This window comes from Aethalodelphis obliquidens, unplaced genomic scaffold (genome assembly GCF_003676395.1).
Source record: "Aethalodelphis obliquidens isolate GAN/ISIS:26980383/991018 unplaced genomic scaffold, ASM367639v1 scaffold69, whole genome shotgun sequence".
Taxonomy (NCBI): domain Eukaryota; kingdom Metazoa; phylum Chordata; class Mammalia; order Artiodactyla; family Delphinidae; genus Aethalodelphis; species Aethalodelphis obliquidens.
In genome coordinates, this window is record NW_020838013.1 from 3,229,310 (window position 1) to 3,251,555 (window position 22,246).

Consider the following 22,246-nt stretch of genomic DNA (forward strand, 5'->3'; position numbering starts at 1 on the left):
CAAGCCGCCAGGTTTTCCTTTTCCGGGTCCCAACTGGGCTCGTTGGGCGCATGCGCCACTGCAGGTTGGCGGCTCGCGGCTCCTTTTTCCGGCCTCCCCCTTGGGCCGGCTCCCGCAGAAGCGGGGCGAGCGCGGAGCCCAAAACGAGTGACCTGTGACCCCGGAAGTGGACCTCAGGGTACCAGGGCTTTCCCCGGGCCGGAACCGAGGGAGCCGTCGCCTGCACCCCCAGAGCATCCACCCCACGCCCACCTCTGGATGCCGCCGACGGGTGCCCGGCCCTTGCCCTGCGCCTGCCTGCCGGCCCGGCCCTTGGGAGCAGATCTGGGCCGGGGGTGGGGGCCCGGACCCCGTCTCTGATGCGTCTCCACCCCCGCGCCTGGGTCTCGCACCGCTGACTGCCCGGGCCGGCCCCGCCCCCTGCTCGCACCCTAGCCCCACCGACCTCTCTTCTCCGCTGGGGGAGGCCATGGCGTGAGCGCGAGGCCGGGCCCCGGGGCCCTCGGGCGCCACGCGGGGCATGGGCCGGGGGCCGCCCCCATGAGGGTCCCGGGAGGAGGGCGCGCGCAGCAGCGGCGGGGCCATGGGGTCGCAGGTATTGCAGATCCTGCGCCAGGGGGTGTGGGCTTCGCTCACCGGCGGTTGGTTCTTCGACCCGCACCAGAGCACCTTCTCCAACTGCTTCCACCTCTATGTCTGGATCTTCCTGCTCACCTTTCCTTTCTTGCTGTACATGGTGAGACGCTGCCGCCACCTGTAACTCCCGCCGGGGAAAGGGAGGGCAGATGTCACGGAGGGGTGCAACCTGGCAGGGATTCTGGGCTGTGGCTTGGGCACTAGGATGTAGGAAGAGGACTCAGTGCAGAGTTTGGAGTGTGTGGAGGAGAGGCCAAAATTTTCTGGCCTGGGTGACCTTGAGACCCTCACTTCGTTTCTTTCCAGTTAGAAAGAAGACAGGGCCCTCCGGCAGGGCTTTCTTACTAGTTGTGTGCAGGGGCGATGAAGTCCTGTTGTGAATTTGTGAATCCTAGCTTTGACTGTGGCGTTAGGTCCACCCCACGGGGGCAGGGCTGTGTGAAGAGGGACCTGACTTGCTGCCACCTCCAGGTCCTGCCCCCCAGCTTGATGGTGGCTGGTGTGTACTGCCTTGTGGTGGCTGTCATCTTCGCTGCCATCAAGACTGTGAACTATCGGCTGCATGCTATGTTCGACCAGGGCGAGATTGTGGAGAAGCGCAGCTCTACCATGGGGGAGCCAGAGGAAGAGCCTGCCCAGGGGGACGGCAGTCTGCCCAGGTGGGGCGAGGCAGGGCCTGTGTTGGAAATGGAGGGTCCTTGGTGCCTGGGCCTGAGCGCTGGAGGATGGAGAAGGGGCTTAGGGAACATTGGGTCCAAGAACGGTTGAACGTTCTATGGTTGGCCCTGGATTCATCAGGGGGATCTTTGTGGAGAGTAGAGCGATGGGGATGTTGGGAGAAGTACTATATGAAGAGGGAGGGTTAGCTGAAAGCTACTGTTCTTTTCCTCTGCTAGGGATCCTGGAGTGGAAATGACAGTATTTCGAAAAGTGAGTTCCACACCCCCCGTACGCTGTAGTTCTCAGCATTCCGTGTTTGGCTTCAACCAGGTCTCGGTGAGTGGTCCTGGCCCTCTCCCTTCCCCACTCCTCTCCTGAGAGCCTGTCCCCAACATGGGTATGTCCTGAACCTACTTTTTGCCCTGTTTGCTCCTTCGTACTTTTTTTTCTATTGCTCAGGAGTTGCTGCCCCGGATGGAGGACTCTGGGCCCCTCAGAGGTAGGTGGCTGCTGTTCAGAGCTGAAGGTGGTGGTGTGGAGTAGGGGATGGCGCGTGGAGGCCTTGAGGTCCTGCTGACGCCTCTGGGGCTGTGGTTGCAGACATCAAGGAGCTGGTGCGGGAGCAGGGCAGCAACAACGTGATCATGACCTCTGCCGATCGAGAGATGCTGAAGCTAAGCTCACAGGAGAAGCTGAGTGAGTGGGCATGTTGGCGAGAGCCTGGGGAGAAGACTAGCTGTCTTGTCTTTGAGTCACCCCAACTTTTACTTCCCTGGGCTCTCTGTGTTCTCTCAGATTGGATCTCCTCAGTGTCTTGCCCCACTGGGTTCTCAGAAAGTGGGGCCATAGGACCCCTTCAGCCACCGGTCCCTTTTGTAGAATGCCATTCTGTCGTCTTCTGTCTTCTTGTGTTCTGATAGTTGGAGACCTCCCCCAGACGCCTCCAGGGGCTGCCCCAGACCCATCTCTCCCCAGCACGGACTCCTCAGAACGTTCTCCCCTGGCTGGAGATGGCGCCCCCTGGAGTGGGAGCAGCGTGGCTGACACTCCCATGAGCCCCCTGCTGAAGGGGAGCCTCAGCCAGGAGCTGAGCAAGAGCTTCCTGACGCTGACCCGGCCCGACCGGGCCCTGGTGAGGACCAGCAGTCGACGGGAACACCGCCGCGGAGCGAGCGGCTACCAGCCCCTGGACCGGCGGGGCTCGGGTGAGCCCACACCCCAGAAAGCCGGCTCCTCAGATTCCTGCTTCAGTGGCACTGACAGGGAAACGTTGAGCAGCTTCAAGAGCGAGAAGACCAACTCGACCCACCTGGACAGCCCTCCCGGTGGGCAAGCCCCCGAGGGCAGCGACACAGACCCACCCTCGGAGGCAGAGCTGCCCGCTTCACCAGATGCTGGGGTCCCGTCAGATGACACACTGCGTTCCTTTGACACAGTCGTAGGAGCAGGGACGCCTCCGGGCCCGGCTGAGCCGCTCCTCGTTGTACGGCCCAAGGACTTGGCCCTGCTGCGGCCTAGCAAACGGCGGCCACCTGTGAGAAGACACTCCCCCGCTGGCCGTGCCCCTCGGCGGCCGCTGCTGGAAGGCGGGGGCTTCTTCGAGGACGATGACACCAGCGAGGGCAGTGAACTGAGCCCGGCCTCCAGCCTCCGGTCCCAGCGCCGCTACAGCACCGACAGCTCCTCGTCCACTTCCTGCTATTCCCCTGAGAGTTCTCGGGGTGCGGCGGGGGGGCCCCGGAAACGACGGGCCCCCCACGGGGCTGAGGAGGGGACGGCTGTGCCTCCCAAGCGGCCCTATGGGACCCAGCGGACGCCTAGTACCGCCAGCGCCAAAACGCACGCCCGCGTGCTGAGCATGGACGGGGCAGGGGGTGATGGCCTGAGGGGCCCCCTGGCTGGCTCCAAGGCTGAGCTGGAGGTCCAGGCGGGGGTGGAGCTGGCAGCCGGTGAGCCCGCTGTGCTGCCCGCCGAGGCCCGCCGGGGACCTGCGGCCAACCAGCCTGGCTGGCGGGGGGAGCTGCAGGAGGATGGTGCTGTGGGGGGAGGTGAGTGCCGGCTCCAGAGCTGGGGGGAGGCGAGCTCGGTAGGGACGTGGGTTTGGGCCAGGGGCAGCTGGAGTGGACCTGGTCAGCCTCTGTCTCAGGCAGCAGATGGACAAGGACGCAGCGACCTAGTGACGTTGGCTGCCAGGCGCCTCAGATGAGCAAGGCTGGAGTGGTGAGGAGATCGAGGCAGAGACCTCAGGCACCTGGCTCCAGGTCCTGCAGGTAGCACCTGGGCCTCTGCTCTTTGAGGACTCTGAGGAGCCACGCTCATCCTCCCGGGTCGCCAGTGGGGCAGAGCAGATCATGTCCTTGTTTCCATATGTGGAAACTGAGGCCCGCGTGGTTAGGTGACCTGGCTGGGCCACAGAGGCGGGATGCGGTTGGACTAGGCCTGACCTTTAGCTCCATCCATGCAGGGGCATCTGTCTCCCCCCCTCCCCCAACCCTCCCTCAGGCTCTGTCCAAGCCTCTGTCACTTATGCTCGGGGGGCCTCTCTCTCTGGTCAGCTGCCGAGGAGACTGGCAAGCGGGACCGCTCAAGCAGCGTGAGGCGGGCACAGGCCATCCGGAGGCGTCACAATGCCGGCAGCAACCCTACCCCCCCCGCCTCGCTCATGGGCTCGCCGCCCAGGTGAGCACCTGCCGGCTGCTTGGACGGGAGTGGGGACCGGCTGGCTCTAAGGGGTGCTGACCATGAGCCGACCCCTCCCCAGCAGCCTGCAGGAAGCTCAACGGGGCCGGGCTGCCTCCCATTCCCGGGCGCTGACGCTGCCCTCTGCCCTGCACTTCGCCTCCTCGCTGCTGCTCACTCGGGCCGGCGCCAACGTGCACGAGGCCTGCACCTTTGACGACACTTCCGAGGGTGCTGTGCACTACTTCTATGACGAGAGCGGTGAGCCCCTCCCCCGGTCCGTGGCCAAGCCTCTTTCTCTTCCGCTGAGGGTCGTGGTCCCAGCAGCTGTGCTCTTGGTGCCCAGGGGCTGGGCTGCCATCCAGGGGAACCCAGCAGAGGGTTTTCCTCACTTGATGGCCCTGGTGCCCACTTGGGTTGGGCCTCGGTGCTCCTGTCCCTGACAGGCTGCCTTGTGTCCCACACTTGTGCCCCAGGCGTGCGGCGTTCCTACACCTTTGGCCTGGCTGGAGGTGGCTACGAGAACCCTGTAGGGCAGCAGGGGGAGCAGGCAGCCAATGGTGCCTGGTGAGTCTCCAAGCTTGGGCTCTCCCGACCCAGCAGCCAATGGGCTGCCATTTCTGGGGAATTTTCTGTCTTCCTTCTTTGGGCTGGGCAGGGGCAGCTCAGACCTCTAGGAGGAGAGGAGGGTGGGCGGCGGTGAAGGGTGGACCTGCAGGGATCCCTGAGGTCTCTGGTTCCTCAGCACTTCCAAGCAGGAGGCTTCCAGGGTCTCCCAGGACCTGGGAGGGAGGCACTTCTGCCACCTGACTCCTCTGGACACCCCTGCGCTCCTGGGTATTGGAGCAGCTCCCTTGGGCCCCCAGTCATGGCCTGGCCTTGGCCTCGACCCCATTCCAGTCCCAGCCTCACCCACAGCCCCGACCCTCACGGCCGCTGTTCCCACAGGGACCGCCACTCGCATTCCTCCAGCTTCCACTCGGCTGATGTCCCAGAGGCGACAGGTGGCTTGAACCTGCTACAGCCGCGGCCCGTGGTCCTGCAGGGCATGCAGGTGCGCCGAGTGCCCCTGGAGATCCCAGAGGTGAGGAGCCAGCATCGGGGAAGGAGTTGCAGGGGGTGGGGTACAGACCACCAAGCATCCACCCAGGCACCAGGAGGGACAGGTCACCCTGAGTGAGGGCTCCAGGGGCCCTGAGATAGCTGTCTTGACCTTTGATGGCCGGCACAGGGTGCACAGGTCCTGGACCTGAATGGCTCAAGGAGTCGCTTATTTATTTACTCGTTCAACGTACATCCCTGGAATAGTTTTGTTTGCCCTGGAGGGGCCCACAGTTAGTGGGGACGGTGGGTGCTAGCAGTGGCACTTGCAGAAGGGGCAGTTGAGCTCGCCTGGCAGTGGCAGTGCTGCCTCCTGTGCTGGGCGCCTGACGTGGGGTGTCTTGAGGCATGCTGTTCGAGCTTGTCCGTCTCAGCAGAGCTAGTAAGAGCGCCACCTTTTGTTCCTGAAAGCGTCCTGACGTGGGCAATAACTGATGTGGTTGGCCAGGGAATAACAGAAGTACTAGGGATGTGTGAGACACAGACTCAGAGTTAAACGACAGTCGTGAAAGTAGCACCCACACACCCAGGGCCACAGAGAGGCCACGGGCAGCGCCCAGAAGCCCCACGTGCCCCTTCCTGACGTGATTATTCTCCTGACGGTCACGTGGGATAGCAGTGTTATCCTTCCACAGCTGAGGGTCTCCACCAGAGGCAGGGGCCCTGCTGCTGGGCTCTCCAGAGCCCAGCACAGGGACAGGCTCGTAGTTGTATCCCGTAAACACTTGTTGAATTAAAGACACGAGAAGCCCAAAGAGGTTAAGTAGTTGGTCCAGGGCCTCGCAGTGCTGGCACCGGCACCGAGGCCCGTCCTCAGGGCTGGCGCTCCGTGTGCTCCAGGGTAGGGGGTCTGAGTGACCCTGAGGGCTCTGTCTGGGAGGAGGGTAGTGTTTGTGCTGGCTCCTGAAGGATAAGGTGGATTTCTCTGAGCCCAGGAAGAGACGGGAGATGCTGCCTGAGTGGGGAAGACAGACGCAGGAGCTAGTAATCCTGGCGTCCAGCAGCCCTGGAAGCCCCCACGGCCACTGAGCCCCGTCCTGGGAAGCTGTAGGAAGGAGTAGGCCCTTGGATGGAGGGTCAGGGCAGGCCGCGGGGCTGCTACATGGTGGGGACTTTCTGTGGTGACCAGCCAGTGTGTGCTGGGGGGTGGCAGTGGACCACGGGGGCGGGGGGTGCGGGGCTGATGGCCGCGGCCATGGGGACCGCAGTTTGACCTGCTGGACCAGGACTCCCTGCACGAATCCCAGGAGCAGACACTGATGGAGGAGGCGCCGCCCCGGGCCCAGCACAGCTACAAGTACTGGCTTCTTCCCGGCCGCTGGACCTCTGTGCGCTACGAGCGGCTCGCCCTGCTGGCCCTGCTGGACCGGTGAGCACCCACCCCCTCATCCCCCAGTCCTTGATCGTCCCTGGCCCCTGGCCTTCCAGACTCTGAACGTGTGGAGGCTGTCATGGCAACAGAGAACCTACCTGCTGGGGTCGCTGAGGGTGTGTGGAGAGCTGGAGTCTGCAGTGGGGTTTCTTCAGGTGCTTCTGGGTGCAGAGGGGCGGCCGAGGGGGTGGTGCTCTGGTCGCTCCTCTCCCAGAGCTTTGCTGGAGACGTTGTTCCTGTTCAATGTGTCGTTTTTTATTTGCTTCTGGGTGAGTGTCAAGTAAATTGAATCCTGTACCCTGAAAGAGCTAACAAACCATCTGTCTTAGCTTTCCGTGTTTTCGGGAGGAAACTGAGGCCCAGAAAGCGAGAGAGATCAGATGGCGTTTGTTGTCGGGGTGGATGGTTTGGGCCTGGAACCTGTCCCGGCTCCCTGTGTTCTGGGTTTCTCCCGGCGCTGTGACCGGTGTTTGGGGGGCATCGTCTGTGTGCGTAGCATAGCGAGTGGGAGCCGGAGATGGGCAGATGCCAGAGTGGCGGCACCTGAGCCCTCAGGGTCTGGAGGGGGCAAAGACTGGGATCGGGATGTGGGGTAGCAGTGGAGTGGCTTCCTGGAGCGGGTGCCGCCTGGCCCTGGCCCTGAGAAGGCATAGCTTCACATACTCAGGATGGCGGCTGGCGTGGACACCGGCCTGGACATGGGCCTCTGTGGCTGGCTCCTGTTTCCCCCATCCCCTAACCCCATGCCCCACCAGCAGGTGAGGAGGTGGGTGTGCTCTGACCCTGCTGTCTCTCCAGGACTCGGGGGCTGGTGGAGAACATTCTCGGTGTCGGTCTGAGCAGCCTCGTCGCCTTCCTGGGCTACCTGCTTTTGCTCAAGGGCTTCTTCACCGACATCTGGGTCTTCCAGTTCTGCCTGGTCATCGCCTCCTGCCAGTATTCCCTGCTGAAGGTCAGGCCTGGCTTCCTGGGTCTCTTCCCTGCCATCTCTTCCCAGATGCACCCCCCTTCCCAGGACCCCTCTTGAGCGGGTTGAGCTCGAAACCCGCTCGAAAGCAGTTAAGATGCTTCAGATCCCCTGTAGCCACCCCCCATCCTACAAATGAGAGAACTGAAGCTCAGGACGGTTCAGGGGCCTGCCCTGGTCATTCATAAGGGCCCAGAAGTGAAATCAAACAGATCCTGGGGCCTCTGACCCTCCCGTGGGCGCTGGCTCTCATCACCAGTGTCGCTCTTGTCTCTTCCAGAGTGTCCAGCCTGACGCAGCATCCCCCATGCACGTGAGTACCAGCAGAGCAGCACCTTTCCCCGCCAGGCTCAGGCCTGGGTCCTGGGCGGGACTGAGACCAGGTGGGGAGGGGGTCGGGTGGGGGAGAGGCAGGGCTCCCTCAACCACCCCCATCACCCCTAGCTCCTTGGTCCTTCTGCCCCCAGCATGCCAAGCTTTCTATCTTGGACCCAGGGCCAGGCACGGGACACATGAGCGTGCGTGTGTGCATGTACAAGTAGGGTGTTCAGTGGGGGAGGCCTGGCTCCTCACAGGCCCCCCTCCCCAGGGCCACAACTGGGTGATCGCATACAGCCGGCCTGTCTACTTCTGCATCTGCTGTCTGCTCATCTGGCTGCTGGACGCCCTGGCCTCAGCTCAGCCTTTCCCGCCCGTCTCCCTCTACGGCCTCACGCTCTTCTCCGCCTCCTTCTTCTTCTGCGCCCGTGATGTAGCCACTGGTAAGGCCGGGCAGGGTTGAGGTTGCCCAGGGAGCGAGGCCCCAGGGGTGGGCCGAGGGGCAGCCTGCAGGCTGACCGGGCCTCCGCTTCCCCTCCCCGCCAGTGTTCACCTTGTGCTTCCCGTTCGTCTTCCTCCTGGGCCTCCTGCCCCAGGTGAACACCTGTCTCATGTACCTGCTGGAGCAGATAGATATGCACGGCTTTGGGGGCACAGGTATGGGGCCCACGGGTGGCTCGGGGGTGTGGGGGCCGTGCGGGGCCCAGGAGGGGCTGTGGATTGTGGCTGCGGCTCTGGCCGCTCACTGAGCCTTCTCCCGCGGCGACATGGTGGATTCTGAGAGCCCATCTCTTCCCCTCCCCTCCCCTCCCCTCCTGTCTCCTCCGCAGGCAAGTGGTTTAAACCCAAGAATGCCAGGGGTTCCGAAGGCCTCTCCGGGCTGGGGGGAGCCGAGAACAGTGGGCTGGGGACGGGGTCTGGGGGAGTTGAGGGGCAGCGGGGGGCAGTGGGGTAGGCAGCCGGCAGGTGGGAGCTGGGCTTTACTAAAGGCTGTCGCTCACCTCGCAGCCGCCACCAGCCCCCTCACTGCGGTCTTCAGCCTCTCGCGCAGCTTGCTGGCTGCTGCCCTGCTCTACGGCTTCTGCCTCGGAGCCATCAAGGTAGGGAAGCCCAGGGGGTTGGTGGCGGGCATACTGGAGCCCAGGGCATTGTTGGGACAGGGCTGTGAACTGGGCTCAGCAGTGGCTTCTCCCACGGTTGGGGGACCGCCCTCCGCCACCACGCTTATCCTCATCCCCTCTGACCAGCATGGGTTCTCTTCCCAGACTCCTTGGCCAGAACAGCACGTCCCCGTCCTTTTCTCTGTCTTCTGTGGCCTCCTGGTGGCGCTGTCCTACCACCTAAGCCGGCAGAGCAGTGACCCCACCGTGCTCTGGTGGGTGCCCGCATGTACCTGTCCGTGTGCGCACGTGTATACGTGTTTGCGTGCGTCTGTGCGTGTGTGTCTGTGCATGTGCCTGTCACCACCTGACATGGCAGGGGTTGGGGGGGTGTCTGTGGGAGGAGGGGCAGCCTCCCCAGACCCAGGCCCCTGACTCTTCTCATGCCCCCCAGGTCTCTGATCCGGAGCAGGCTCTTCCCTGAGCTGGAGGAGCGGAGCTTGGAGACGGCCCGCGCCGAGCCCCCAGACCCACTGCCAGACAAGATGCGTCAGTCAGTGGTGAGGACCGGCAGTGTCAGGGTCTAGTCTTGGGGTGCGGGGGTGTGGTCAGCCACTGGGTGGCGGGGACACCCAAGCTGGTGTTTCCTGACCCTGCAGCGCGAGGTCCTGCACTCTGACCTGGTGATGTGTGTGGTGATTGCTGTGCTCACCTTTGCCATCAGCGCCAGCACCGTCTTCATTGCCCTGAAGGTTCGTGTGCCGCAGGCCACCCCTCCCCCTCCCCCACCTCAGTTTCCGCCCCTGAGGGCCTGGGCAGCCGTGGCCTCACGTCCTTCTCTGCCCCTGGCTGACCTGCACCAGGTGGCTCCGTGGCCCTGTGGCCTGGTTCCCTTGGCTGAGCCTTCCGCCTCTCCCTCTTGCAGTCCGTGCTGGGTTTTGTGTTGTATGCGCTGGCTGGGGCCGTGGGCTTCTTCACCCATTACCTGCTGCCGCAACTCCGCAAACAGCTGCCCTGGTTCTGCCTGTCACAGCCCGTGCTGAAGCCGCTGGAGTACAGCCAGTATGAAGTGCGCGGTGAGTGCCCCCCGCCCCGGGCTGGGACCCCTCCACCCCTCCTGCCCTGATTTCCAAGTGGACCTGCAGCCTGATGGTAGCACAGGCCTCGCAGCTCAGAGTGCCAGCAGGGGGCAGCCTCTGCCCACACCTCCCCGTCCGCTCTGGCACTGGCCCTGCGGCCCCTTCACTGCCCTCTGTACCCGCTCCTGCGCCCGCATCAGCCCATGCCTCACTTTCACCCTGCCTGCTTTGCCCTTTTCCTACCTGCTTCGCAGTCTCTGAGGAGATGGGAGAAGTAGAACTCCAGGACCTTAAAGGGACACGTTGTCGAGAATTACAAGCTGGCTACCAATGAGCTACATCAGCCTGGCATGCGTTTTTACTTGGATTCTGCAACACTAACACCCCTGAGCCTATATTTAAACACCTGGATTTGTTTACTCTTTTTTTTTTTTCTTTAATATTTATTTGTGTATTATTTTGGCTGCTCCGGGTCTTAGTTGCGGCACACGGGATCTTCATTGCGGCTTGTGGGATCTTTAGTTGCAGCATGCAGACTCTTAGTTGCGGCATGCATGTGGGATCTAGTTACCCGACCAGGGATCAAACCTGGGCCCCCTGCATTGGGAGCGCAGAGTCTTACCCACTGGACCGACAGGGAAGGCCATAAACATCTGGATTTGTTATGCAAAGGTCCACGTGCCTTTGTTTTCATAGACAATGAAGGATTTTGCCCACTGGGCCAGCATCTCCATGTGGCTGAAGTCAGCTCGAGCCAAGTGGCAGGGGCCCCTTCAGAAGGGCCCTGAGGCTGAGGATCACTGTGCACTTGGGCCTCACCCTGCCCGCCCTGGCTCCGGTGGGCCCCTGGGGTGTCGTCATCAGCCTTTATTTCACAGACAGCCGACTGGGCAGAGCACCTGCCCTGAGCCCCCAACACACCCGACCTGGGCCTCATCGGCCTCATTGCCCTCATCTGGGCTGCCAGAGATCAACCAGCTGCCCCGCAACCGCTCAGAGTCTTTAGGGACCCAGAATGCCACATCCCCACGTCCTGGGGTGTGCCGTCTGTCCAGGTTCCTTTGGAGAGCACACCTATCCTGCCCCGTGGTTGGAGGGGAATGCGGAGGACCCGGTGCTAGACAGCAGTCCCACCTTTCCACCTTCCGTTGCAGGTGCTGCCCAGGTGATGTGGTTTGAGAAGCTGTACGCCAGCCTGCAGTGTGTGGAGAAGTACCTCATCTACCCTGCTGTGGTGCTCAACGCCCTCACAGTGGACGCCCACACGGTCGTCAGCCACCCGGACAAGTTCTGTCTCTAGTGAGGACCGCCAGCCCCCTGCCATCCCACTGTCTACATCTCCGTGTGACACGGGGAAACTGAGGCCCAGAGAGGGAAGGACACCTGCCTCAGTTGCCCAGCAAGCTTAAGTAGGCCCCCAGCTCCTGACACCCTTTCCGGTGAAGCAGCTGCCTCTTCAAGAGCAGATGTGTCTCTCCAGTGTGTCTGAAGGGGGTGACCTCTTTAGAGAGCAGAGATGAAGAGGCACCGGCCCAGAAGAGCAGGGGCCTGCCCAGCAGAGCCCAGGCCAGGGCCAGCAAGGGATGGGCACCCACACCCACCGTGCCGAGTCTCCGCCCAGTGCCTAACGCCCACCCCTCACCCACAGCTGCCGGGCGCTGCTGATGACCGTGGCTGGGCTGAAGCTGCTGCGCTCAGCTTTCTGCTGCCCACCCCAGCAGTACCTGACCCTGGCCTTCACTGTCCTGCTGTTCCACTTCGACTACCCGCGCCTCTCCCAGGGCTTCCTGCTCGACTACTTCCTCATGTCCCTGCTCTGCAGCAAGGTGAGACTGTGCAGCAAGACTCCAGGCTGTGCAGCGGGAGCAGGCCTCTCGTGCCTCGGTGCGGGAGACCTTCCCCAGCCCACGTTAGCCACACTGGGGACCTTCGCAGTGGCTCCTGGCGGGGCAGCGAGCATGCTGAGGTTTAAAGTGGGTAAGTGATTTGCCTCAGGTCTCCTGGAGCATTGGTGGTCAGCTGGGATTTGAAAAGGACCGTTCCCCGGCTCTGTGCTGGAGTCTGCAGTGGTGCCTGCAGGGCGACCCCAGCGCAGGCCTGAGCTTTCAGCTCACTCATGTGGGCGTTCTAGTCTGGTTTCTGGCCTGGCCCAGGATGGTGGCGATCCGGACTGTGTCCCCCTCTGAGGGCAGGGCCTGTGACTGGCTCTTAACTCTTGGTACCACAGTTGAGGCCCAGCCTCATCGCTGAGAGTGGCGTGGCCTGAGCAAGTCTGCTCTACGTTCTTGAATCTCAGTTTTCCCATCTGAGAAATGGGACAGCAGTAGGGGGCTCCCGGAGTGGTTCTACGAATTAAATGGCTAACGCCCCCTTGGTTGCTTTGTCTGGAGCTGCTGATGGTATCAGGGGCTTTGAGGCAGGTCCAGAGTGTAAGAGCTGGGAGTGATCTTGAGCTTGACTCCCATGTAGGCAGCAAGTGGCGTAGCCCCAAGGCTCTGAGTGGGTACTTGGTGGACCCCCCCTCTCTGTGAGTGATCTGCGTATCTTTTACCTTCCCCCCTTCCAACCCTGCAGCTGTGGGACCTGCTGTACAAGCTGCGTTTTGTGCTGACCTACATCGCGCCCTGGCAGATCACGTGGGGCTCGGCTTTCCACGCTTTTGCCCAGCCATTCGCCGTGCCACGTACCCAGCCTGCCGCCTGCTGCCTGGGCGCGGGTGTGCAGGGAGGACCGTGGCCTGGATGGGGCTGGGGGCCGCCAGGCGGGTTGGCACGGGGTGGGGGGCTAGTGAGGGAGGCCGGGGAGGGTCCTGCGTGCCTGCCACCTCCTTGACTCGTGCCCAGACTCGGCCATGCTGTTCGTTCAGGCCCTGCTCTCCGCGCTCTTCTCCACGCCGCTCAACCCCCTGCTGGGTAGCGCCGTCTTCATCATGTCCTACGCGCGGCCCCTCAAGTTCTGGGAGCGCGACTACAAGTGAGTCTCGTGGGCCACAGAAGCGAGTGCCGGGGGCGTCCCTGAGAGGGACTTGACAGGGGAGCGGGATGGCTGCACCGGGGGGCAGGTTGCTGGGAGACGGGAAGGAGTTTGGAGCCCAGGCTGGGTGGGGTGCCGTGGGCTTCGGCGAGGTGGCTGACCCAAACGAGGCAAAACTCGAGCCAGGCCGAGGCCTCGGGCTCACACCCTGCTTCCTGGCTGTGTGGTCCCGGGTGAGTCCCCTCATGTCCCTGAGCCTCAGCCTCCCCCTCTGTCACGGGGCTGTCGTGGCGTCTGCCTCGGGGTGCAGGGGTGCGGGTTCGGGGGGGAGGTGCTTGGGGCTGGCGGCAGCAGTCGTTAGCCCCGGGCAGCGTCGCCCTCTGGTCACCCGTGGTGTCGCTCTCTCTGAACAGCACTAAACGTGTGGATCATTCCAACACCCGCCTGGTCACGCAGCTGGACCGGAACCCTGGTGTGTACCCGCCATCGGGGGCTTTCGGGCGGGGCCCTCCTGGAGGGAGCCTTGCTCACGTGTCACGGTGTCCCTCCGTCCGCCCATTCTGGGTCCAGGAGCTGACGACAACAACCTCAACTCGATCTTCTACGAGCACTTGACCCGCTCGCTGCAGCACACGCTGTGTGGGGACCTGGTGCTGGGCCGCTGGGGCAACTACGGCCCCGGCGACTGCTTTGTTCTGGCGTCCGACTACCTCAACGCCCTGGTGCACCTCATCGAGGTGGGCAATGGCCTCGTCACCTTCCAGCTGCGTGGCCTCGAGTTCCGGGGTGAGTCGCGGGGCCGAGTTTGACAGCGTGTCGGGGCTGGACTCTAGCCCTGCTCTGCTCCGGTTTGCTGGGGCCCTTGAGCAAGGGGCTCTCCCCGCCGGGCCTGGGTTTCCTAGTCCGAGCAGTGAGGTGGCAGGCTCTCTCCGGCCCAGCCCCGTCCCTGCCCTGACTGCGGCAGGTCTGTAGCGACCAGGCTGCTCTGATGAAAGCTCGGACCTGGAGCTTCCGCTGGCCTGCTCTGCGGTCTCAGGCCAGGACCAGGTGGGGGGCCACACGTAAGCCCTGGTGAGTGAGCCGGCTCCTTGCCCTCAGGAAGCTGTGCCTGGAAGATGCCAGCTTCAGAGGGGCTCACAGATGCACAGGGGCTCTAGGCACAGCTCGGGAGCAACACGAGCCTGAGCTTCAGTCTTTGCGTCTATAGATGAGGGACCGGACCCTGTCCCCTCCCCCCAACGCTCAACGCCCCAGTTCCACCCATCACGGCCACTGGGAGTCAGGAGGAGAAAGGGGCTTGTTTGTTAACCGGTTCACTTAATAATGGTTACTTGCGTCGCATCTCGGGGAGGTGCCTGGGCACTGTCTGGGGAGGAGGTAGGCTGGGGTGTCCCTGTGGCCCCCTGACTGGAGCCCCCCCTTCCCCACAGGTACGTACTGCCAGCAGCGTGAGGTGGAGGCCATCACAGAGGGCGTGGAGGAGGATGAGGGCTGCTGCTGCTGCGAGCCTGGCCACCTGCCGAGGGTCCTGTCCTTCAATGCCGCCTTCGGGCAGCGCTGGCTGGCCTGGGAAGTGACGGCCAGCAAGTACGTGCTGGAGGGCTACAGCATCAGCGACAACAACGCTGCCTCCATGCTGCAGGTCTTCGACCTCCGCAAGATCCTCATCACCTACTACGTCAGGGTACGGGGGCAGGTGGCTGGGGGGCAGGGGTCCCCGCCGGTGACTGCCCAATGGCCAGGAGCATCCCGAAGGCCATCTTCTGGATCCCTGGGGGAAGCAGAGGCCTCAGAGAGTTTAATCAGCCTCCAAAGTGTCAGTGTGGGACAGCGGGCCTCAGAGGCCCATGTGACTCTCTGACGGTGGGGAGCCCGGGGCGGCGGGCCCCCTGTCACCCTCCTCCAGGAGGCTCACGTGGGGCGGTGAGTCCTGGGGGCCGGTGGGCAGCACGTGCACAGATCCTCTCTCTGGGAGGGGCATTGCTGATGCCAGCCTTCAAGACCACCAGCCCCGCCCCACGCCCCCCCAGTACAGAGTGACGATAACAGGAGCAGCGGTGGTGGGAACGACAGTCGTAGGAGCAGCCGCCAAGCAGCGGTGCTCACTGAGGGCTGGGCTCTGCCAGGCACCTCTCCTGGGCTGCGTGGAGCCCGCCACACCCTCCAGGAGAGGTCCCGCTGCCTCAGGTGCGGACAGCGACTTGCCTGAGGCCCTAGAATCAGGAGAAAGTGCCAGAGCTAGGCTTAGCCCAGGCCTGGTCCTCGCTGTCTCAGCCTGGGCACGCCAAGCCAGGCCTGGTCCTCGCTGTCTCAGCCTGGGCACGCCAAGCCAGGCCTGGTCCTCGCTGTCTCAGCCTGGGCACGCCAAGCCAGGCCTGAGGGTCTCGAGGCCTATGGTGATGTGACAGGGGGTTGGTGAGGCACGGTGTGGGGTCCGAAGGCAGCCGTGGATTGGGTTCTGGGAAGCTTAAAGTATCGCCTTCTTTGCTGTGCCTGTCAACCCCCTTGAGAAGTGGGGATTCTCGCAGTTCTGTGAGGTGGCAGGGATGATGAGGGCGCTACAGGAGTGGGGTGAGTAGGGGCTCATAGGTCCCCTCACGCTCTCTTAGCATCTTTCCTGGGGCTTGTCGTGGGCCCAGACGGGGTGGCCTGTTGGAGTCCAGGTGAGCCTGCCCACCTGAGGTTCTCTCTAGGGCAGTCCTGTGCATCCCCTAGCTGTCCTTCACTGCCAGTGGGCACCCCATCTGTGTTGCTTGTCAGAGAAACTGCACTTTCTCTGCTGTGGATGTTTCCACCTGTCCACTCCTAGGGAAGGGCTTGTGAGCCTGCCCCATACTTATCGTCACCAAGAAAGAGGCTGTGGTCCAGAAAAAGGCATTCCCAGCCGCAGGTCACCCAGGGGTTACGGTCCTGTCCACCTTCCTCTCCCCGTCTCCTGAGAGGTGCTCCTGCCCAGGTCTCCCCACTTCCTCCCTCTCGGCCAGTGTAGGCTTCTCGTGGCGGTGCAGCAGACCCCAGCCAGACCCCCGGCTAGCAGGCTGAGATGAGCGCCGCCCCTGTCCAGCTTCTTGAGGGGAAGCCGACTTGCCGCAGCTGCCTCAAAGGCTGGGCAGAATCACGGCCGTGTGGAGGCGCCTGGAGGACCCAGGGAAGGCTCTGCCCAGGATGGAGTGTGGGCTGAAGTTTGGAAGGATGAATGGGGGCTGCTGAGGCGGGGCCTGGGGGGAGGCAGGTGTGCAGGGCAGCCCCACGGGCCTGGGGCAGTTCAGGGATGTGTCCCATCCAGCCCTGGGCTTGGCAGACCAGGCGGAGCCTTCCTGTGCAGATTTAGCCCCCTTGGCGCCTCCTACCCCTTGTCCTTCGTGGAAGTCACTGAGTGCAGTTGCGTGAGAGATTCAGTGCAACTCCCGTGGCCACGGAGACACTGGCCCTCACATCCACCTGCAGCCAAGCCTTGGGGTGCTCTTAGCATTTCCAAGCCCAGGCACATTCATTCTGCTGTTTGATTCTTTTTTTTTTTTTTTTGCGGTACGCGGGCCTCTCACTGTTGTGGCCTCTCCCGTTGCGGAGCACAGGCTCCGGACGCGCAGGCTTAGCGGCCATGGCTCACGGGCCCAGCCGCTCCGCGGCATGTGGGATCTTCCCGGGCCAGGGCACGAACCCGTGTCCCCTGCATCGGCAGGCGGACTCCCAACTGCTGCGCCACCAGGGAAGCCCCTGTTTGATTCTTTTAGTAACTCTTGGAAGAGGCAAGGTCAGTGTAACAGGTTCCTTTCACAGTTGAGAAAACTGAGGCTCACAGACCCATCCTTGCAGTTAGGTGGGATGAAGGCAGAAAAGGTGCCGCAGTCGTGATGCTTATGAGGATTCAGTGAGCTGCCCCACGTGAGACACGGAGCAGAGCCACTGAGCTGCCAGCAAATGCTTGCAGGCGGGCGCTGTTACTCCTGAGAACCACCCTCAGGGCTGGGCCCCAGGATTGCCGGTTCCGTAGAACACCACGTGGTTGTGCAAGTGAATGGAGCACTTCTGTGTGCCAGGCCAGCTCCTCCCCCAGTCCCCAAAGTTTTTTTTTCTGGTTCTTCTTGGGGGCTGCGGAGATGCCCTCTGAGCAAGAAGGTCAGTCTGGAGCCAGTCTGCCTGGAGCCCAAGCTGCCCCACAGCCCTCCTGCCCCCATTCACCCCATTAGGCTCCTGGTGCCCCTTCCTCTTGGTAAGGGGGCCACCCAGCCTTCCCCAGACTGCCCACTCACCTGCCACAGCCGAGGCAATGCTGGGGCCAGGCTCCCAGCTACCAGGCAAGCTGCTGTATGCCGGGAACCGAACTGGTGAGGCTCCACCTATAGCCATGGCCTCCAGGTGTCCCCACCATCACCACCCAGGGAGCTATCTGAGGCCCTTGGCTCTTCCTGGCTTGTACTGTGGCCGTTTTGCCCAGGCTCTTAGCCTTTCCATGTCCTACCAGAGCCACCCTGCTGGACTCCCGTACTGCCTAGGTGCCCTCTGTTCATGGCCAGCTGCGCCAGCCTCCCCAGCTCTGGACTTCCCACCCTTTCCCCAGGCAGAAGCCCATCCCGTTGGCTCCATCCCAGGGCAGCACACAGAATCCCAGTAACCTCACTGGCTGCCAGCTGCCGGCCTCACACTGCCCATCCATGCTGGCTGTGTCAGCTGCCTACTTCCAAGAGCTCCTCTGCATTTGCCCAAACCCCTGCTTAGAAGCCAGCAGAATCTCTTAAAGGGTCCAGGAGCCCCGGACTTTGGGCACAGATGCCGTGCCTCTGGCTTTTTTCTGAGGGGAAGCCCTGTGGCCGTCACACTTAAGCTGCCTCAAGGGGCCCAAGACCTAGGGGCACTTAGGCCCCACTGGCCTGCAGGCAGCCCCACGACCTTAGTCTGACCTTCTGGGGCCTCTGAGGTCTGGATGCCACAGCATCGTGGTATTGTGGTGCTGGCCAGCTCACTCTGCCCTGCTGTGTAATTGCGGGCAAGTCTGTCGTCTGTCTGGGCCTCAGTTCCCCTTACAAACAGGGCAGGAGGGAAGGGCAAGCGTCCGAGCACTTGCCACAGTGCACCACCCTCCAGGGGATGCTCTGTGAGGAGGACTGCTTCCTGTCAGCTTTCCCCTTCCCCCTCCCTGGCCGAGAGAAGGGCAGCAGACTTGCCTGTGGGTCTTCAGGGAGCTGAGATGGGACACAGGATGGGCGTCCCGGGAAGCTGACTTCAGCTCAGTCTAAGGGAGAAACCTCTTTTTTTTTTTGGCCACTCCGCATGCCTTCTGGGGTCCTGATTCCCTGACCCGAGATCGAACCCCTGGCTTTGGCAGCGAAAGCATGGAGCCCTAATCACTGGACCGCCAGGGAATTCCCGCGGAGAAGCCTCTTCACCCTGACGCTGTCTCCTTCAGTGGCCGGGGCAAGGGCGCTCCCCCAGGCACTGACCCCAGCCCTCTCCTCCCAGAGCATCATCTACTATGTGAGCCGCTCGCCAAAGCTGGACGCCTGGCTGAGCCACGAGGGCATCGCGACAGCCCTGCGTCCTGTGCGGGCACCTGGCTATGCTGACTCAGACCCCACCTTCTCACTGAGCGTGGATGAGGACTACGACCTTCGCCTCTCTGGCCTCTCGCTGCCCTCCTTCTGCGCCGTGCACCTGGAGTGGATCCAGTACTGCGCTTCTCGGCGCGGCCAGGTCCGGCCACCGCTACCCTGGGGCTGCCTTCTCCCCTTGGCCTCCCCCCTCCCCGTGCAGGTTCTTCTCACCCTCAGCCTCCCTTGGCCTGGGCCCCAGCCCCCACCCCAGGTTCCCTGTCCCAGGTCTGAGCTGGGCTCTGGGGACGGGGGTCCTTGTGCCGCAGCCTGTGGACCAGGATTGGAACTCGCCGCTGGTCACGCTGTGTTTTGGCCTGTGTGTGCTGGGCCGCCGGGCCCTGGGGACAGCTTCGCACAGCATGTCGGCCAGGTGAGTGCCCGCAAGTCCAGCCGGGCCTGTCGCTCTCCCCTCCTCTACCTCCATGAAGAGCTCTGGGCCTCTGGCCTCAGCCCCCAGGGGCCGCATCAGTCCTTCCTTCAGTGGCTCTTTTATCCATGGTGACTTCGCCTGCTCCTCACCGCCCTGTGAGGGACATGGGCAGAGGTTGACCTCGTCAAGATGGCGAAACCAAGGCCCAGCATAAAGAGCCGACTCCGCTCTGACCACTGCACATAGAGGCAGAGCTCAGGAAGCCAGGAGCCCCCTGTGCATTCGCCTCCCCCCCTTCTCTTCCCCAGCCTGGAGCCCTTCCTCTACGGCCTGCACGCCCTGTTTAAGGGGGACTTCCGTATCACCTCCCCGCGCGACGAGTGGGTCTTTGCCGACATGGACCTGCTTCACCACGTGGTGGCACCTGGGGTTCGCATGGCCCTCAAGCTTCACCAGGTAGGGAGAGGTGTGCCCAGGCGGGGTGGGGCGAGGTCTCTGCCCAGGCCAGGGGCCGCCGGCCTCAGCCCTCCGTCCTCCCCGCAGGACCACTTCACGTCCCCAGATGAGTATGAGGAGCCGGCCGCTCTGTATGATGCCATCGCAGCCAACGAGGAGCGGCTGGTCATCTCACACGAAGGCGACCCGGCCTGGCGCAGCGCCATCCTCAGCAACATGCCCTCGCTCTTGGCGCTGCGGCACGTCTTGGACGACGCCTCCGACGAGTACAAGATCATCATGCTCAACCGGCGCCACCTCAGCTTCCGTGTCATCAAGGTGGGGACGGCCGCTCGCCCGACCCGGCCCCCTTCCTGGCGCGGCCTCCTGACCCTCGCGTGTGGCCTCCGCAGGTGAACCGCGAGTGCGTGCGCGGCCTGTGGGCTGGGCAGCAGCAGGAGCTGGTGTTCCTGCGCAACCGCAACCCCGAGCGAGGCAGCATCCAGAACGCCAAGCAGGCGCTCCGCAACATGATCAACTCCTCCTGCGACCAGCCGCTGGGCTACCCCATCTACGTGTCGCCCCTCACCACCTCGCTGGCCGGCAGCCACCCCCAGCTGCGGGCATTGTGGGGCGGCCCCATCAGCCTGGGCGCCATCGCCCGCTGGCTTCTGCGCAGCTGGGAGAGGTGAGCTCCGACCCCCCGCCTCTAGTCCGCAAGGCCGGGGTCACGGGGCAGGAAGCCGGGGCTCGGAGAGAGGAAGCGGCTCTCTCTGGGGTCTGACTGAGGAAGTGCTGGAGCCAGGATTGAGCCCCGAGAGCTGACCCCTTCCCCGAGCTGACCCCTTCCCCGAGCTGACCCAACCGCACACCCCGTCCCCTCAGCCAGAGCTGAATGTGGCCTTTAGCCTGAAGCACCGTTGATGATGCTTCCCTTTTTTTTTTTTTTTAAGGTTTATTTATTTATTTTATTTGTCTTTGGCTGTGTCGGGTCTTAGTTGTGGCACGTGCGATCTTCGTTGAGGAATGCGGGATCTTTTGTTGCAGCGTGTGGGCTTCTCTCTAGTTGTGGCGAGCGGGTTTTTCTTCTCTAGTTGTGACGCGCAGGCTCCGGGGCCCATGGGCTCTGTAGTTTGCGGCACTCGGGCTCTAGTTGAGGCGCGCGAGCTCAGTAGTTGCGGCACATGGGCTTAGTCGCCCTGCGGCATGTGGGATCTTAGTTCCCTGACCAGGGATCGAACCCGTGTCCCCTGCGTTGTAAGGTGGAATCTTTACTACTGGACCATCAGGGGAGTCCCCGATAAGCCCTCCCTTAAAAGCCCTGTAGGGACTTCCCTGGTGGTTCGGTGGTTAAGACTCTGTGCTTCTGCTGCAGGCGGTGCGGGTTCGATCCCTGGTCAGGGAAATAAGATCCCACATGCCACGCAGTACGGCCTTAAGGGGAAAAAAAAAAAGCCCTGTGAAGCAGATGGCAAAAACATTTTAGAAATAGGACTCTGGGTTCTGATATGGTAGGTGACCTGTCTTGGGTTGGGGACTTGTGCTTGTGAGGTCTTTGTATCTCCCACCCCCTACCAACCTCTTGTCCGCCTCCCATCCCCCAGGCTTCATAAGGGCTGTGGTGCCGGCTGCAACAGCGGCGGGAACGTGGATGACTCGGACTGTGGTGGAGGCGGAGGCTTGACCTCCCTCAGCAATAACCCCCCCTTGGCACACCCCACACCTGAGAACACAGCAGGTGAGCAGGCAGGGCCGCGCTGAACCGCTGAGTGGAGAGGGCAGCCTAGCCGACTGAAGTCTCTGCCCTCTTATCTGTCTCCCACAGGCGGTGGTGACCAGCCCCTCCCACCAGGCCCTGCCTGGGGCCCGAGGCCCTCCCTGAGTGGCTCTGGTGATGGGCGCCCCCCTCCTCTGCTGCAGTGGCCACCCCCTCGGCTCCCTGGACCATCCCCCGCTTCTCCTGCCCCCACTGAGGGTCCCAGGCCCTCAAGGCCCCCTGGCCCTGGCCTCCTTAGTTCTGAGGGTCCCAGTGGGAAGTGGAGCCTGGGGGGTCGGAAGGGGCTAGGGGGATCTGAGGGGGAGCCAGCCTCAGGGAGCCCTAAAGGAAGCACCCCCAAATCTCAGGTACGGTTCTTATGGGAAGGTCGGGTCCTGGGCAGCTCAGGTCTGCTCTCCTACCAACCTATCTCCCCTCCCTCAGGTGCCCCTAGACCTCAGCCTCAGCCCGGACATCAGCACCGATGCCTCGCCCCCCAGAGCAGTGCAGGATATTCCGTGCTTGGACAGCAGTGCTCCTGAGAGTGGCACGCCCACTGGGGCCCTGGGCGACTGGCCTGCCCCCGCTGAAGAGCGTGAGAGCCCAGCTGCCCAGCCCCTGCTGGAGCATCAGTACTGAGTGGCCTGGTGCCCTCTGGGTCCCAGCCCAGGATTCAGAAACTTGGACCCCCAGCCTTTGGCCCTTTCTGCTGGACCACAGAACTGAGTGGCTTTGGTTCCCACATGTGAACCCTGACCTCTGGCTGCCTTAGCCAGAGCACCAGAACTGAGTATCCCAGACCTCTGACCTTGGCCCCTGATCTCTCATCCTAATTCAGGGCCTGGGCTCCCCAAACTGAGGCAGGCAGCCTCTCAGCTGGGCCCTAAGAGCCAAACCCATGGGCTGGTCCTGCTTCAAGCCCATGGCCAGGACTGACTTGGCCCCTCGGCCTGCACTGCCTGCTGGGGTAGCCCCTTGGCCTTGGACTTGGGGCTGAAATGTGGGGAGGGGGGTTTCTTTTTCTTTTTTTTCTTTTTCTTTTTTTTTTTCGTGCTTCGGAGACACCAGAATTAATAACACTATTTTTGATTTTGGTTGGTAGTTTCTTCTTCCATCTGGGGGTGTTTGGGTGGAGGGTATATGAGCACAGAGAGGGGAATGGGCTATGATGAAGATCAAGGTTAAACCAGGGTGGGGTTCAAGTAGGAC

At 62.8% G+C, this 22,246-nt stretch overlaps 1 protein-coding gene across 9 annotated transcripts; it reads left to right on the forward strand.

The window, feature by feature from the left end:
* The first annotated feature begins 62 nt into the window (after positions 1-62).
* On the forward strand, positions 63-22,131 carry PCNX3 (pecanex 3). 9 transcript variants are annotated; one of them, XM_027090306.1, is made up of 35 exons: positions 63-178; positions 1,108-1,295; positions 1,533-1,632; positions 1,756-1,795; positions 1,897-1,992; positions 2,217-3,344; positions 3,852-3,975; positions 4,058-4,236; positions 4,452-4,542; positions 4,924-5,059; positions 6,285-6,445; positions 7,247-7,400; positions 7,696-7,728; positions 8,005-8,176; positions 8,280-8,390; positions 8,742-8,833; positions 8,999-9,108; positions 9,288-9,393; positions 9,493-9,585; positions 9,759-9,909; positions 11,067-11,211; positions 11,561-11,738; positions 12,487-12,595; positions 12,756-12,885; positions 13,299-13,357; positions 13,456-13,671; positions 14,316-14,569; positions 18,346-18,576; positions 18,743-18,846; positions 19,155-19,302; positions 19,390-19,620; positions 19,695-19,969; positions 20,886-21,019; positions 21,107-21,405; positions 21,482-22,131. In XM_027090306.1, the coding sequence occupies exons 2-35, from the start codon at positions 1,126-1,128 to the stop codon at positions 21,674-21,676; spliced, it is 5,955 nt and encodes a 1,984-aa protein (XP_026946107.1). In that variant the 5' UTR covers positions 63-178; positions 1,108-1,125; the 3' UTR covers positions 21,677-22,131. The 9 variants fall into 9 exon arrangements, with proteins under 9 accessions (XP_026946107.1, XP_026946108.1, XP_026946102.1 ...); XM_027090301.1 differs by having other exon boundaries at positions 114-736; positions 6,303-6,445; XM_027090300.1 differs by having other exon boundaries at positions 114-736; positions 4,061-4,236.
* The last annotated feature ends 115 nt before the right edge of the window (positions 22,132-22,246 follow it).